The sequence below is a fragment of the Morus notabilis genome, unplaced genomic scaffold (assembly GCF_000414095.1).
Source record: "Morus notabilis unplaced genomic scaffold, ASM41409v2 Scaffold490, whole genome shotgun sequence".
In the NCBI taxonomy this organism is placed as follows: Eukaryota; Viridiplantae; Streptophyta; class Magnoliopsida; order Rosales; family Moraceae; genus Morus; species Morus notabilis.
In genome coordinates, this window is record NW_010359479.1 from 13,228 (window position 1) to 29,020 (window position 15,793).

Sequence of the window (15,793 nt, forward strand, 5' to 3'; positions counted from 1 at the left end):
TTTCCCTTTTTATCAGCAGGTCCCATTGAATTTTTTGGGTCACATCGCCCATGTCATCCCCTCCAACATTCCTAGTTTCTACGACATACTCCTTTCCATTGCAGACTGCAGCCTAGCCAAGCACTTGCGCCTGATTAAGAAATACCTATAAAATATTGAAATTCAAAAAAAAAAAAAAAAAAAAAGCAATAGGCGTGCTAAATGGATACTGCAACATATAAAAGTGAAAAATTTACATGACATTATTCAATTTCACACTGATGATGGAAATGTGTAACCCCAACAAATTTTGTCATCTAGATTATTTTTTCACCTTTTCAACGTCAATGTAAGTATATATAAAGTCGAATAAATGACATGTTATGATTTTTATGTGAAAGTAGTATGGACCTTAAATTTAGAGAAAATTTTATATTGGTACCTGTATTATAGTGAAATTATGTTTAGAACATTATATTTTTAATAATTTTAAATTGGTATTCTGACCTTTTAAAAATTCATTTTTTAGTATTATGAGTCCCTTTTTTGAAACATAAAATGTCAAATACACCCTTAAACATAAAACTATTTTGTTGACCAGAATTTAATTAATTCTAGTCAACAAAGTAGTTTTAATTTTAATTTATTATAGCCAACAAAGTAGTTTTATGTATAAGGGCATATTTGACATTATATGTCCCAAAAAAGTGGCTCAGGCTATTAAAATAATAATTTTTTAAAACGACAGGATACTAATTTAAAATTATTAAAAATACAGGATACTAAAAAATAATTTCGCTATAATACCAGATACTAGGGCCGGCAATTTCAGACACAACACGATGAAACGATACGAAAACGACATGAGAATAATGAGTTTGGACCTCACGATTATTAATTGGGTCATTAATGGGCTGGCACGAATAACATGAAAATAAATGGGCTGGATTCGTGCCAGCCCGTTTAACACGCTTAACCTGTTTAGTTATACGGGCCGTTATCGGGTCGACACGGCCCGGCCCGGCCCGACCCGTTTATTAAGCCCATATATATGTGTGTGTGTGTGTGTAAATTTTCTAGAAAGAAACTCTCTTCTATTATTTTCGGAATAGTAAAAAATAAGAATAAATAGGCTAAGGAAGAAACCTTATCTTCCTAAAAGAAACTATCCTAATTAAAGATAAACTCTAACCTAAGAAACCTTATCTCTAATGATAAACCATTTATCCTCTATTTTATTTAAATTCATACAAAGACTTTATTTAACCGACAATATATATATATATATATATCTGACTCAGTCTCTTGAAACTAATTTTAGTTTTTAGAGCATAGTTAGGCATTCAACCTCAATGCTCAAAGAAGACATTTTTCTATATTTATTTTATGTTTTATGCACTTAAACATTCAAATGTTTGGTTATGTTTTCAAACTTATTTAAATGTACTTGGCTATGTTTTCAATTTTCTTTGGATGTTTGGTAATTGGTATGTTTTGAAACATATATACTTGATAATCTAGTAGTATCATATATATGTGTATTTGATATTTGAATATTTTAATGTGTCGGCTATTATGCATGATTTTATATTAAGTAGTCAATTAATATAGTTTTGAATACAATATAAAATTCTACTATTTTTGCTAGTTGGGTCATAAATGGGTTATAAACGTGTTTTTTTCGTGTCGTCCCGTCACAACACGTTTAGTAATCGTGTTCGCGTGTCGTGTCGTGTTAACCGTGTTATTAGCGTTTCGTGTTCATGTTTGAGTTTCTGACACGTTTATTAATCGTGTCGTGTTCGTGTTCACTATAATCGTGTCGTGTCATAATCGTGTCGGCCCGAACACGACACACAAACACGAATTACCAACCCTACCAGATACCAAATTTTACCTTAAATTTATTAATAGTATTGCATAATCCTTTAAATTGATTATAGATGTTAAAAGGGAGAAATAGGGAAATAGGCCAAGACTTGAGATGAATTAAAATTAATAGGCCAATAGTTTACATAAGTTAATAAATATGCCAAATTACTATTTTCGTCCATAACTTGTCTGGTTATGAACCATAACTTGACAAGTTATTTACAATTTTTATCCATAACTTATCTGGCTATGAACTATAACTTGACAAGTTTGTCCATAACTTATCTGGTTATGAACTATAACTTGACAAGTTATGGCATATTAATTTCTATAACTAAAAATTGACCTATATACTTTCTTAAGCTTTTCATATTGGCATATTTTCTACTATTTCTCGTGTTAAAATTTGGACGGAAGTACATTTGCGCATGTGAGGCGACGTACTTAGTTGTTATATGAAATTTTAATTTCTTTGTTTCCAAGTTCAAACGAGTTCATGCAGTATGTACAAACATTCTCATCTATATTTTAATACTTATCACGATTTGGACGCTCAAAGTTGCTTAGTTAAAATCAGTTTTTCTGTCCTTTGTACCCTCTTGCTGAGTTGGCATATTAATTAAGAGATTTTGAGTACGTTAATTCGTTGATTCGAGTTTAGTTCGCTGATTTAAGTTTTTAATTCGAGTTGAGATGTGACTTTATGTGAAAACCTTTTACTGTAACAAAAAAGTTAGATGTAACTGTTTCTAAGAACTTTTTACTGTAGTAAAACTCGAATTGATGAATGAACGAGACTTTTGAGTTTCCTTCTTCACCAGTGAAATAAATTAGAAAATCAAATGGATATTTTTTATAAGTTAGAAAATTAAATGGATATCTTTTACCCTTTTTGGTATTTAGATTATACCAATATTACTTGGTGTATAAGCCAAGTAACATTTGAAACATTTCCAAAGTTAGTACTGAAAACGCAAATATTTACCAATATGTAAACAATTTAGGTTACTTGACTTTTCATCATCTGTCTAACTTAATACAATATGAAAATTTAATGATTTAGTTTTTCTTTTATACATACCATAAAACTCTCCCAAATTAGTTATGCATTTAAAGAGGAAATCAAACGAAAAACAGCCATATATTTTATGAAATGAAATTCTAACATTCAAACAAAAAAAGCAACACTTTTTTTTTCTTTTTTATTTAGAAAATTAAATGTATGTTTCTTTCTCCACGTAATTAGATTGTACCAGTAGAACCAGTCATTTGTTAGGGTTAAGTGTTTTTTACACTGAGATTAGTATTAGTGTATTTATTTCTTTAATTTAGAATACGAATTGCCTATTAAAAAAAATGCAACACATGCACTCCAAAACATCATTGTTGGTCACGGCATTTCCTACTGATTCACCATTATTAAATCATAGTATAATGTCATATTGCGTGGCACTAAATCAACTATTATTGTGGTTGATAGTTTATCATTGCATATCTACGACTACAAGACATGAGCGACCAAAAGCATGTAAAGGTTCCCATTGGCATGATTGCCATGAGCATTATTGTTGAAAAAGCTTTTTTTGTTAGTGCTTTTGAGGACCCCATGTGAGGCGCTTTGATGATGTCCAATCTCGTTTGATTAGGTTTCCTTGGGTCCAACACCCCTTTGATCAATTCCAGCCAAAAAAAAAAAAAAAAAAAAATTGATTTTATAAAAATATTAAAAAAAATGCTTCAATTTTAAGAGTAAATAATTATCTATCCTGGTAGAACCTGCTTTAAAATTATGATGTTTTACACTTCTGATTTAACTTTGAAGGAATACATTTGAATGTATTGGTTTATTTTAGCGGAATACATAGAAATGCACTTAGGTTATTCTTAAGGCAATAAATAATTATTAGTATCATTGCTTATAATGATCACTAATTAATGCTAGGTCATCACAATTTTCACAGCACGCTATTATAATCAACTAACTGTGCGAAATTGATTTTACTAAGTACAAAAAATGTGTTAAATTGATGTACTCTCACAATTCATCATATAACAATATATGCATACTATTACATATGCAACATTCTTCACCACAAATAGTACACATCTTAAATGTTTTTGTAAGTGCAATACTAATGCTACTATCTTTTACCACTTATACAATTTATCAGGCTTGTAATAATAATAAATATTGTGTAATATCAATGTCATTACATAATATGTGATATACCAATGCGAATATGTCCAATGTTTTTTTTTTTTTTTTTTTTTTTCCAATTCTAATGGTCGTAAATACGTCTCTTTCAAATGCCTAAATTTAATCATGTCTTTGAAACTTGGAGTTTAATTTGAAGGAGTGGATTGGCCTCTATTTAGTAGCCTCAATGTATGTATTTTACATGCTTAAAAGTTAACCTTGTTCTTTTTGCCAAAGCTGCAAGGAATTGTTATAAAAGAAAGATATATTGGAAGACTTAACTTTAATAATAGTGTAAATAAAGCAAAAGAGTGTTTCTTCTTTCCACAGCATGATATGCTTTTTTTAATTACCATAAATCCACTCAAATTCTAATGGTAGCTTATATTTTAATCATCCTCAAAACTTTTTTTTTTCTTTTTCTCCCCCCTCATCTTCTCTTGCACTTTTGGCTCTTTCATTGTTTTCTTCTCCTTTGGTGGGGTGGGCTAGAGGCAGGAGGTTGGTGTTGATTGGTGAAAACCACTTTTGTGTTTATTTAAACATTTTCCGGTTCTTTCTTTCAACTCTTTTGGATAACCAATCAAAATCAGACATCAGATTTTTTTTTTTTTTTTTTGCCACTCTTATGAGCGTGGTCATACCTGAACATAAAAACACTTCTCCATTCAAATACCATTTATATAATTCTCCACATGCATGCTCCTGATTTTTTGGGTTCAATTCTCTCATACTGTTGTTCTTGTTTATTAATTACTCTTATTATTATTATTATTATTATTTGTTATGTGGGAAAATGTGGCGGACACGTGTACAAAGTATACCGCGACACGTGACCTTGATTAATCCCCATCAAGCAAGGAACCCTCGACGCTTGCAGAGTCCTCATACCCCACTGCGAAGGCCCAAGGACGAAGTCCAAGCTAAGGCGACGATCCTTTGTGGCGTCGACGCTAAGGGATGAAGATCTCTCAACCGCAGAAAGGGCTATCGAAGAAGGCGGTCGGGCTAAGAAGTGCTGACGACGAGAGGGACGTCCTTTAGAGGACGTAACGGGTTACGTGCAGAAGTGGAGGTGGTCTGCAAGCATTAATTGCGAGCTGTCAGACCGCTCCCACAAGGGACATGAAAGTATTACGGGGAAGCACAAAGTCGTAATAGAAGACTAATTAGCTGAGTGAACAGTGCAAATTAGTGGACTACGTCTGGGCCTACCGAGGGAGAGCACTTGAGTGCTTCTAGCTGTGAAGGAAACCCCCTGGGTAAAGAAAGCCCAATATAAAAGGAGAAAGACCCCAGCAAGGAGGTGGTTGAAAAAACTCTAGCTGAGAACAAAAGTTGTAAATTGTAACTTACCCCAAACAAAGAAATACAAGATTACAGTGGATGTAGCTCTAAAATTTATAGAGTGAACCACTACAAATTTCCTGGCGTCATTTACATATTCGATTCTTAGTAAATACACACACATACGGCCGGTAACCCGAGGAAAAACCGATAAGTAATCCGGTCGGTTTTTTGTTGGCGAAATTTGACCGTCAACATTATTATTATTTATTTTAGTTCAATTCTCATCTTTTTCTTTATTGGTGAGGAACAACTTAGTGGCTAACTATCCATAATTCTCAACGTGCATGACAATGGGGAATTAAAAGGCAAATCTTGATTCATTATTAATTTGTCATTCATTTTCAGCTTCGACCAATTGGAATTATCTGGCAACAACGTGAAGTGTTAAATTATTGAGAATTCGATATGAAAAATTGAAAAATGCCCAGATGTTATTAGTTTCTTTTATATTTTTCAATTTTTATGCAAGTTTAATCAAATTTAATGTTCAAAAACACACGCAACCGTCTTCCGGTAGAATACGCTACTGTACAAAGCTCCCAATACTTTTAAGAGATGCAAAGGCAAAAGAAAGCCAATAGGACAGGAGAGAAATTCAACCTCTGTTTTCTACAAAGAGAAATAGCCTCAAATTAAGTATCCAAATTGTTCCATTTTGAAACCGGTGAAGAGGAATCCGGGGCAATACAACTGTAGTAAAGATTATAAAAGAAAGGAGCCAAAATTACATATAACAACAAACAAAAGGTCAAGAAGACGTGGACCTTCAACAATCTATCTAATTTTCTTTCGCTTGAAAACAACAAACCGGATTACGCTTCCCCGGAGTACGCATTTTGATATGACGATTTTTCTGAAATCTCTACAGTTAAAAAAAAAAAAAAAAAAAAAAAAAAAAAAAAAAAAAAAATTTCATTCCAGTTCCTCCTGGCCTTCTGAAGGGCATTGAATAAGCTCTAAGATATTGACAACTTCAGTCATGTCTGGCCTATTGGAGGGCACTTGAGATGCACATATTAGACCCAATTTGATCACTGGAATCGCCTCTTCTGCTGGGAATATGCCTTGAAGTCTCTCATCAACACATTCTTCTACTCTTCCTTCTTCTAATGCTCCTCTCACCATGTCACAAAGCACTACCACATCGTCCTCCATGTATTCCACGGGCCTCTTTCCAGTAACCACCTCCAACAGCAAGACCCCGAAACCGTAGACATCGCATTTCTCGGTTATCTTTACCGTTTGACATGCAAACTCGGGGGCCATGTAGCCGAGTGCACTTTGGATTTTGCTGCTCAAAATGCAGCGGTCTAGCATTGGCAACAGCCTTGCCAGGCCGAAGTCTCCCAACTTCGGTTCACAAGAGCCGTCCATCAGAACATTGGTTGATTTTAGGTTGTAGTGAATTATGTTCATCTGATGCAAATGGGCCAAACCTTTTGCCATCCCAAGAATTATGCCAAACCTCTGTCTCCAAGTGAGGGAAACCCTATCAGGTCCGTCGTGCAGATGTTTATACAAACTACCACTTGGTATGTACTCGTAAATGAGCAGCTGCAAGGATGGAGTCCAGTAATACCCTTCAAGTGCTACAAGATTATGGTGCCTGATTTTCCCGAGTGTTTTCACTTCTCTCTCAAACTCTTCCTGGGACTTGATCAAACTGGAGACTGTAAGCTTTTTGATTGCAACTGAACGCCCATCTCGAAGGACTGTTCGGTAAACAACTCCAAAGCCACCACGACCTAGTTCACAGTCCTTGTTGAGCAATGCCTGGGTCCCGGCAACAAAGTCAGCATCGCCAGAAAACATGACTAACTTGCCATAATTAGGATCTGTGGTGGGGGAACAACTGGGATCTTCTCCACCAGAGAACGTGAGAGGAGCAGCAGCACGTGACATGGAAGACCTTGCATGGATATTGAGAACAGTGATAGCTATAACACCGATAACAATGAATGCAGCTGCACCAATGGCAATCAGTGCTGAGATGCTAAGTATGATCTTCTTGTGACCGTAATTTGGAGAGGAAGAACCACCACTAGAGTTGGAGGAATTCGGGTTAAGGACAATTGGTTTGGGATGGACATTAGGGCACGAGCGGTCAACGACAGAGCCACAAAGGGATGGATTGCCTGAAACAGATGAGGGAGAAATAGTGTTGAAGAAACCACCTACGGGTAGCTCACCTTCAATGTGGTTGTGAGAAACATTGAAAGATAGGAGGCGGGAAAGATTTGTAAGCTCTTTTGGCAAGCTTCCAGAGAGCTCATTAAAGGAAAAGTCGACATATTGGAGATTTGTAAGGTTTGCAAGGGCTGCAGGAATTGGGCCACTCAGGTTGTTTTGCGACAGGATCCTGCACATTTGAAACAATAAGAAAGAGAAGTTCAGAGCAGTGTAAATGAAGTACAGAAACAAAGGAAAAACCACATTTTATTTCATATATACAAGAAAAGAGAAAATACATCATCTTTTGCAACCCAAAAGTAATGTCAGTTCGTCTATGAGGTTTCCCGGCCAAAATCCAAATTATTGCTGATTCACCCTCCAGAACACTTCATACTTTGTATTCTTAGATCCTCAACAATTTTACCAGTTTACGTTCAATATTCAAATTAGGCCATAATTGTTCCCACCAACATTCAATTTCACAACAAAGAAGACGTTCTTTTAATGGGAAACAAATAAAACATGTGAGGTTGATATTTTGCACAGTTTCTACAATACTACATTGTCTTTCTGATGCTTATAATTTTATTGGAAACGAAAATAACACATAGTAGGATTGAACAGGGCAAGAGTACTTACAAAGATGTTAGCTCTGAGCACTTCTCAATCTGGGGTGGAATCTTCCCGGTTAACAAGTTCTTCTGTAGCCTCAAATCCTTGAGCGACTTCGCACCTCCGATTTCAGAAGGAATGGTTCCGTTTAATCGATTGTCACTCAAGTCAACAGCATATGCAGTTTTCAATTCGCCTATGCTCTTTGGGATAGGACCAAAGAGATCATTCTTGGACATATTCAAGAACCGCAAGCTACTAAGAGCACCAATGTCCTGCGGAAGTTCACCCGAGAATGCATTCGAAGACAAATTCAGGACCTGAAGACCTCCAGAAGCAGCTCTTATTGATGGGATTCCACTGTCCGAAAGCGAAACACTTTGTAAACCCTGCTTAAAGATCCAAGAAGGAAGACTACCTCCCAACAGATTGTGGCTAACATCTAGGGCCAATAAGTTAGTACAGTTCGACATTGATTCTGGCAAGCTTCCACTAAACTCATTCATGGACAAGTTCAACTTCTCCAATAGCTGAAGATTTCCAATCGAAACCGGAATCCAACCTGAAAAGTTATTCTTGGAAAGATCTAAGACCTCAAGATTTATCAATTCTCCAATCCATTCCGGCACTTCACCTATGAAAGAATTCCCTCCTAAACTCAAAGAGGAACATGAACTAAGTCTTTGCATTGACTCAGGAAGCCTGCCAGACAAGAAATTCTCACTAAAATCAACAAACCGCAATTCCAAACAACCTCCAATATCCCCAGGAAGATTCCCAGAGAACCAGTTTTTCCTAAAACTAATGGTTTTCAACGCGTACAAAATCTCAACACCTTGAGGAATTTCTCCCTCCAAAAAGTTATCTGACAAGTCAAGCAACTCCAAACCCCTCAAATTCCACAACCCAGAGGGCAATTTCCCAGATAACTTATTTGAAGAAAAGTTCACCTTAGTCAAAGAAAAACAAGAGCTAATAGACTCAGGAATCTGGCCAGTTAGGCCATTCCCAGCAAAGGAAACTTCCCTTAAAGATCCACATTGTTGAAAAAACTCATCTGGGATTTGCCCAGAAAGTCTGTTCTCACTCAAATCTATGACTTGTAAACCACCAAGGTGAGGAAGATCGGGGTTTATAGTACCTGAAAAGTTGTTCTTCGAAAGTGAGAGTTTCTGAAGAAACTGAAGCCTTAAAAGACCTTTGTCTATATGCCCAGAAAGAGAGAAACCGTCAAGAGAAAGCTCAGAGACTCGGTTTGTTTGGGAATCACATTTTACACCAACCCATTTGGAAGGATTTTCATCATCTTCGTTCCAAGATATCAGCTTCTCTTCTGGGTCTTGGAGACCGGCCTTGAACACGATCAACCCCCAAACGTCGTCGTTGAAGCCGGCGTCCAAAGAATGTACAAGACTAGGAGCCAAAACAAGGAAAAGGAATAGCTTGAACACCATTTTTCTTCCTTTTTTTGTTTGTTTCAGTTTTAATCTCAACTAAAGAAGGAGAAGAAGAAGAAGCAAAATGGTAGGATTTTCGGAAAAATGTCTCTAAAGTGTGAACAGAGATGGAAAGGTAAAGTAGTTCCAAGCAAAACCCATTGTTTTGAATTGAGAGAGAAAAACGTTAACGCATTAGAAGAAAGGAAGGCCCTTTTGGAGTTTTTTTGGTAAAGAAGAAATAGAAGATTCGAAGAGCTGAGATCGGACAAGAGCTTAAGAGGGTATTCGAAGAGGAGATCGAGAAGCTAAGGGAATTCGAAAAACCACGGTAGAAGAAGAAGGATCCATTAAAGCAGGGAATGGAGGTCAGAGAGTGTCAAGAGTTAGAGAGACAAAGAGAGGAGAGAGAGAGAGAGAGAGAGAGAATAATAAATGTGTGTTAGTGGGGTTTTTTTGGGAGTGTGAGGAGAGACAGGGGGAAAGTAAAGGAAGCATTTAAAAGCTTCTAACGGCGAAAGAAAGCAGAGCAGAGAGATGAGAGAGAGTTGCAGAGCGTGGCAGTTTTTTTTTTTTTTTTTTTAATTTCTTTTTCTTTTTCTATGCATTTGTGTGAATACGTGGCTTTGGTTGTGATATTTGGTCAAAGAAGAATCCTATGTGTTATCTTACGTGTCCACTTCCTTCAACTTTCTCTCTCCTACTTGGCTTGGCTCCCTTCACCGACCACCAATGTCCCCTTCAAATTAATTTAATGTAAATCCTTTCGCGGTAATTGCATTTTGGGAATAAAAGAAATAACACTTTTTTAAGGGGACATTTTCATTTCATCTCAAAATAGAGTTACAAACTTGCTAATGTTGACGCCAATAACTTGAGATATAAATTCGATCTTGAACGCAAACTGAATTTATCAGTAATTTTAAAATAAAACATTTAAGGAGGAGAATTACATACCAAATTTTGACAACAAAAAACTGAAAAGGCGGTCTAAATTTTGAGTACACAATTAGCTCTTTCAATAAACCTCTAGGTTTGATGAAAATTTTTGTTCGATCAAAATCAAGAAACCTATAACATAAAGATCACATAAGATGCATTATAAAAACATATAAAAGATCTATAACACAAAGATCACACACGAGACAGTATAAAAACAAATTTAATAAATAAGACACAACATTAAAAATATAAGTGAAATTAATATTTATTCCTTTTAACTTTAACTGGAATCAATTTTTAATACCAAAAAAGCAAGGATTGACAAACTACTCTTTCTAATTTTGTTAGTATTCACGTCGACGGGAATAAGTTCAAAGAAGAACCTCTTTTGATGGCTCAGATTTGAGGTCTCACTTCCATTACTATCCTTCAGTAGTTTAGTTATAGAAAACAATTTCAAGTCCTACATCCACATGAGTAGTTCTTAAAGTCTACACACATTATTTTGAGACAAAATTCTCTTAATCATAGGGAATTTTATGATCCCACCAATCGAGTAATTCCTTAATTGTTATATGGTCATTACTTTGTGATCGGGTCCTCTTGTAGTTGAAATTGTTTTCTGGTATGTACTATTAACCTTTTTTTTTCCCATGATCCTTCAAAAACAATATATATATATATATATATATATATATAAAACATAATAATAGCTAAAAGAATATTGAGCGCACATGTTGTCAATGTATGTGAGATATGGTCGTGCCAGATATTCCAAGAAATTCAAGGAAAAAAAAAAAAATCGATCAAAAATATTCTTTTTCCCTCAAATCTTCCCTTATGAAATTGCATGCATTGGTCAAACCATAACTTTGGCTTCGTTCCACGCTTCAAACTTCCAAAAACAAACGCCATCTCTCGTCTACCTACTTAGCTCTTTTGATTCCCAACTTCATTAGCAAGTTCTTACCTTTTTTTTGAGACTTTCACATGTGGGGATGTGTTTAATACCTGAGTATGAGAAATTCCCTTGTTATACTTTTGAACAACTTTTTTTTTTTTTTTTTTTTTTTTTTTTTTTTTTTTTTTTTTTCAGTTTTGTGTCTTCCATTTTGAGAGTAAAACTAACTATACATTGCATTTCAGATCAGTGTAATAAATTGATGCCTTTAACACTTCAAAAAATAAAAATAAAACAAAAAAACAAATTAGGATGTAGCTTAATTACGCCCTTGCTTTTTACCTTTTACAAGTCTCTAGTTCCACTTCCACCGCACACCTTTTTCTGTCTCTCCATTCAATGTGCCATGCATGTGTGAATAAACTATGCATAGCTTTTTTTTTTTTTTTTACTTTTTTTTTTTTTTTTGGCTCTTAGAAAAACTATGCATGGCTCTTAAATGTGCTTCTCGGGAGATGTCAAAGATGGCAGATCAGTGGCGTAAATGGCGCTTCTTTCTAATATTTAAAAGTACTAAATAAACTAATATTTATCGAAATTCCTTGGACCCAGTTTAAGCTCCACAGATTCAAGTGAAACAAAACAAAAAAGTGTTTCTTTTTCTCTCTTTTTTTTATTTTTATTTTTTGATAAAAGTGCAACGGTTTATGTTAAAATATGCGTGGCAGCATCTAATACGGATTTTAGAAGCTTCAGTACTGACTTGTTTAGTTGATATACTGTTATTTTATGGTTTTCCCTTGGCAAAGATTCGGTCTTGATGTTTTGATTTGGTGCTTTCTTGTTACGGTACGCACTATGAAAGTCAAAAATGTTGCTTGTAATGCAAAAGAAACTACAGGCCGATATGGTGGCATTTGTGGGCTTTGCTGATTGACATTGGGCCTTTAGTACTACTTCTATGGGCTGGAAAATAGGTCGGGCTTATTATGCTTTTATGCTGTCAGTTTTCGGAAAGAGCTAGGTCGCACTTCTTAAGTTTCGTTCAGTCCGTTAATTTAAATTTTTAAACTGAATTAAGATATAATTTTATGTGAAAATTTATAATTATAATAAAAAAAATTAAATGTGACTTTTTTTAGAGCTTTTAACTGTAGTAAAATTAAAATTGAAAACTCAAATTGATAAAATAAATGAGGCCTTATAGAACTACTATAATTTTAGACAATTTTAGACTTAGATTGACTTATGTAAGGGGAAAAATTATATTTAAACTACCAAATATACTCTTATGGTATTAGTTGGTATCTAATGTATATCCACAACGATACCATACAGTATCTACCCTCATACCAAACGACTACTGACCAATATTTACTGGTAATCACCGTTATCGACGACAGAGTGATACCAGTTGATATCTAATTTAGTAACGATAGAGTGATACCAACTAATATCTAATTTAGTATATGCCATGACAATCGGTATCCATATAAATATAGAAAGCATCCTCCTAGTTTGGTATCTTCCTAGATACCGGAATGTTTGTCAACAACCACTTTTACCGGTCTTGCTACCGCCATCAGAATGCAGAAAAGACCAAAACTCATCCAAATCCCGGGAAAAAAAGAAAGAAAAGAAAAAACACAATTATTTCACAAAGTCTCAATCCTTCACTCTCTCTATTTGTTTCTCTAAACTCTACTCTTTCTCCCTCTCCTATTCCGTGCGGATTTGAGAGTTCCTATGACTACTGTTGACGGTCAAATTTTGCCAACAAAAACTGGCCGGGTTACCTCTTGATTTCTCTTTGGATTACCGGCCAGTGTGTAGTGAACGTATGAGGATTTGTTGAATATGTGTGTTTGTGTGTTAGCTAAATCATGCATAGACAAACAACACAAGGAATTTTATAGTGGTTCACTCTATAAAATGAGAGCTACATCCACTGTGATTTTGTATTTCTTTTGAGAAGATAACAATTTACAACAATTGCTCTAATTAAATCTCTTTTCTCTTTGCTGGAATCTCTCAACCCCTTCCTTACTGGGGGTCTTCCTCCTTTTATACCGGGCTTCCTTCGCTTAGGGGGTTTCCTTCATAGGTGGAAGCACTCAAGTGCTCTTCCTTGGTAGGCCCAAACGTAGCCCACTAATCAGCACTGTTCACTCAGCCAATTAGTCTCCTATTACGGCTCTGTGCTTCTCCGTAATACTTTCCTGTCTCCTGTGGGGCGGTTTGAGAGCTTGCAATTAATGCCTGCAGACGTCTTCCACTTTTGCACGCAACTCGTCACGTCCTCTAAAGAACGTTCCCCTCGTCGTCAACACTGCTTAGCCCAATCGCCCTCGTTGGCGGTCCTTTCTGCGGTCGAGGGATCTTCGTGCCTCAATCTCGACGGCGCAATCTGTCAACGCCATAAGGGATCGTCGCCCTAATTTGGACTTCGTGCTTTGGGCTTTCCAGCGGAATAGAAGGGAGCCGTAGACGTCGAGGGTTTTTGCTTGGTGGAGAGTAGTCAAGGCCACGTGTCGCATTATCGTTCGTCCATGTGTCCGTCACATTTTCCACACAACAGCTACCCCCCAGGTCGAGGGCTCATTTTAGGCGGCCTCGAGCTTAGGTTCGGTTGTCCTTCCGTGCTTTGGGTGTGGGAAACCGGTCCCGAGCCTTCATTCGCAATGATGGCCTGGGCGCTTCGGATTTCCATTGGGGGACGCAACCATCACGTCGATTGATTCCTCATGATGATGTATGGCCTTATTTCGAAAGGACGAATATGGACCCTTAGATCGCGACCTCTCTGTTTCCCGCCCTATTTTATCACCGTCAAATCCGGGCAGGATTCCTTTGCCGTTGGATTTTAAAATCTTCATCCAACGGTCAGGGTCGAGGATGTCCGTTCCTTTAAATACCCTCTACGAACTCGAGAGCCATTTTTTCAAAACTTCAAACTCTCTTCGTACCTGTTGGACTGCTGCCTTCTTCGCCGAAATCCTTCCTCTCCAACCTCCAGTTCGTGCTTCTTGCTTTTCGAGGCGTATCGCGAAGCCGTTCTTACTTCAAGACTTTCCCAGGAATCCTTCTTCACCGGTAAGCCTTTCCACCCTCTGTCTGTTTTTCTTACTCACGGGCTCCTCCTCTCCTTTTTGTTTGAACCACGTGTATATATATAAAAAATGCGCGGAATGTAGAAGTCAGGGAGACTTACTCCGTTTTGTTTTTCCGCATTGGATAGTTCTGTCCCCATCTCTTTGTTGTCTGTGCGCTTCTGGTTTCTGGGTTCTGGGGAACCTGGAATTCTATGAGCACTCACCGTTACCATTCTCATATGAATGGTCGACGTCAAGTCGAGGCGTTTGAGTAGTCGTCGCTTAGAATAGCCATCATTTCTTCCTTTTGACGTTAGGGTTTTAACTTAGCTTCTTGTCTTTTTAATCACCAGAACAATGGCCCAAAGTTCCCCCAGTCGAAAGGATTTTCCTGTCGTCCGTCCAGACCCCCCTTCTATGGTGGAGATCTCATGGTCTTCTTCGTCTTCTAGCGTCGACTCCGTACTGAGAGACATAGAAGACGTCGGCGTCGGATATGAAGCCAGATACGTACCAGGCGACAGCTTTGGTAGTGAATTTGACAGCCTAGAGCAGATATTGGACGAGGCAGTAGAACGGATCCCCTTCACGGGGGGCAGTGTAGGCGGGGTGGCTGCCTCGACGGTAGATGCCCCCCTGGCCGCCACAAGTGGTGATCCGGATAGGCTCTTTTTTACCGCCGATGTGGTGGCGTCGAGGGTCCGGAATAAAGACATCATCCGGGCTGTAAAGGAGGGATGCATCGACGAAAGGTGGTTTGAATACCTCCTCCCGGACATGCATTTTAGGACTAGCATGCCGCTAACCGGGCACCTCCTGGTTTACACCAGAGCCGTTACGGCGGGGATGACCCTCCCAGTTCATCCTTTCGTAAAGGACTACTGCCATTTTTATGGCATTTCCCTTGCTCAACTGGCGTCAAACTTCTGGTACTGCTTTGCCAGCGCCTGGATTTTATGGCACCAAAAGTTCGATATGGAACTCCCTGTAGACGAGTTCCGGTTTATGTACAAACTATGCCACGTCACCAAGTGCGAGGGGTGGTACTTTTTGAGCGGACACGGGAGATCTCAGCCTAGATTCGGGAAGTTGATACTGGGGATTCCCTCGTCGTCACATGGGTGGAAACCCATGTTTTTTATGATTCGCGGGCCTTTCAATTTTCACCCTAACGACCGCCTGCCATGCCGAAGGCAGGTGCAGGCGGCGTTTGGGAACATGGGTGAGGATTTTGGCTTTC

The 15,793-nt window shown here is 37.4% G+C and overlaps 1 protein-coding gene across 1 annotated transcript; it reads right to left on the reverse strand.

Annotated features, from left to right (window-relative positions):
• Window positions 1–6,103: 6,103 nt before the first annotated feature.
• On the reverse strand, window positions 6,104–9,662 carry LOC21395254 (leucine-rich repeat receptor-like protein kinase PXC2). Its single transcript, XM_010094487.2, has 2 exons — window positions 8,210–9,662; window positions 6,104–7,757 (listed from the first exon to the last, which is right to left on the reverse strand). Exons 1-2 carry the CDS (start codon window positions 9,634–9,636, stop codon window positions 6,311–6,313), a joined length of 2,874 nt encoding a protein of 957 aa, XP_010092789.1. The 5' UTR covers window positions 9,637–9,662; the 3' UTR covers window positions 6,104–6,310.
• Between the last annotated feature and the right edge of the window lie 6,131 nt (window positions 9,663–15,793).

Bases quoted from the DNA above. Each gene is read 5' to 3' on its own strand.
- LOC21395254 (XM_010094487.2), bottom strand. From the start codon at position 9,636: ATGGTGTTCAAGCTATTCCTTTTCCTTGTTTTGGCTCCTAGTCTTGTA. The intron at 7,758-8,209 runs GTAAGTACTCTT...TCAAATGTGCAG, and splicing joins TGCTCAGAGCTAACATCTTT to GATCCTGTCGCAAAACAACC.